The 756-nt window shown below is 57.3% G+C and overlaps 1 protein-coding gene across 1 annotated transcript in view; it reads right to left on the reverse strand.

Annotated features, from left to right (window-relative positions):
• LOC105364383 (neuroligin-1) overlaps positions 1-756 on the reverse strand; it is a 21,505-nt gene that overhangs the window by 1,673 nt on the left and 19,076 nt on the right. The window contains exon 8 of the mRNA XM_011502298.1: positions 46-492. Within this exon, the coding sequence (XP_011500600.1) occupies positions 46-492 (447 nt within the window). The remainder of the gene's footprint in view (positions 1-45; positions 493-756) is intronic.

A 756-nucleotide genomic window follows, 5' to 3' on the forward strand; every position in this document is an offset into this window, starting at 1 on the left:
TGTTGTTGTTGTTGTTGTTGTTGTTGTAGAGTATAACAAACTTACCTGGGGAAGGTGGAGGCAGGCCCGGACAGCAGATTGTTGGTGAGGTTGGGCGCGCAATCGGTGCTGGTGACCAAGGTGCTCGCGAGGGTCGGCGAGCTGGATATCGAGGGCTCCGTGGGGTAGGGCAGTGGTAAGGGCGGCGCCGGTATGGGTATAGCCATCGTCTGGGGCCTCACTGGCCCCTCGTAAAGAGCCGGGCTCTCGGCCAGATGGTGGTGGCGCATACTGATTTCGTAACCCGGACGATGGAGTTGGGGCAGCAGGTTCAGCCAGAGGCTCATTTTGTGGCCGCGGTAGTGCGAGTGCATCTCCGTACTGCGACCGGCCTCCAGGTAAAGCTGATTGATCGAGTCGTAGGAGTCCCAGAAAGGAGGACTGCTCACATCGACGTCAGCCGATGAGCCCCAGGCCGCCGAGTTTATCGCCGATGCCGCGCCGTTCGGATCTCTGAAAGCGCAAACGAACCACTTAATCGATCGAGATGTACATAATACGCGTCAACCGAACGACGAAGAATATTTTATTTTTTGATGATCGAGCCAGACGCTGGTAAGCCCCTATCACTCGAAAGAGAAATGAAATTCCGCGCGAGCGAGAAACCGAAGCCTCAGCATTTCGAGTCTTCGGAGCCTCGACGTAAACGCCCACCAAGTTAGATGGGGAAAGGGCCGTTTGCACGGCGGGCGGGTTGGGGAGAGGGGAGTGAGGGGG

Source organism: Ceratosolen solmsi, unplaced genomic scaffold, assembly GCF_000503995.2.
Source record: "Ceratosolen solmsi marchali unplaced genomic scaffold, CerSol_1.0 scaffold10, whole genome shotgun sequence".
Lineage (NCBI taxonomy): Eukaryota > Metazoa > Arthropoda > Insecta > Hymenoptera > Agaonidae > Ceratosolen > Ceratosolen solmsi.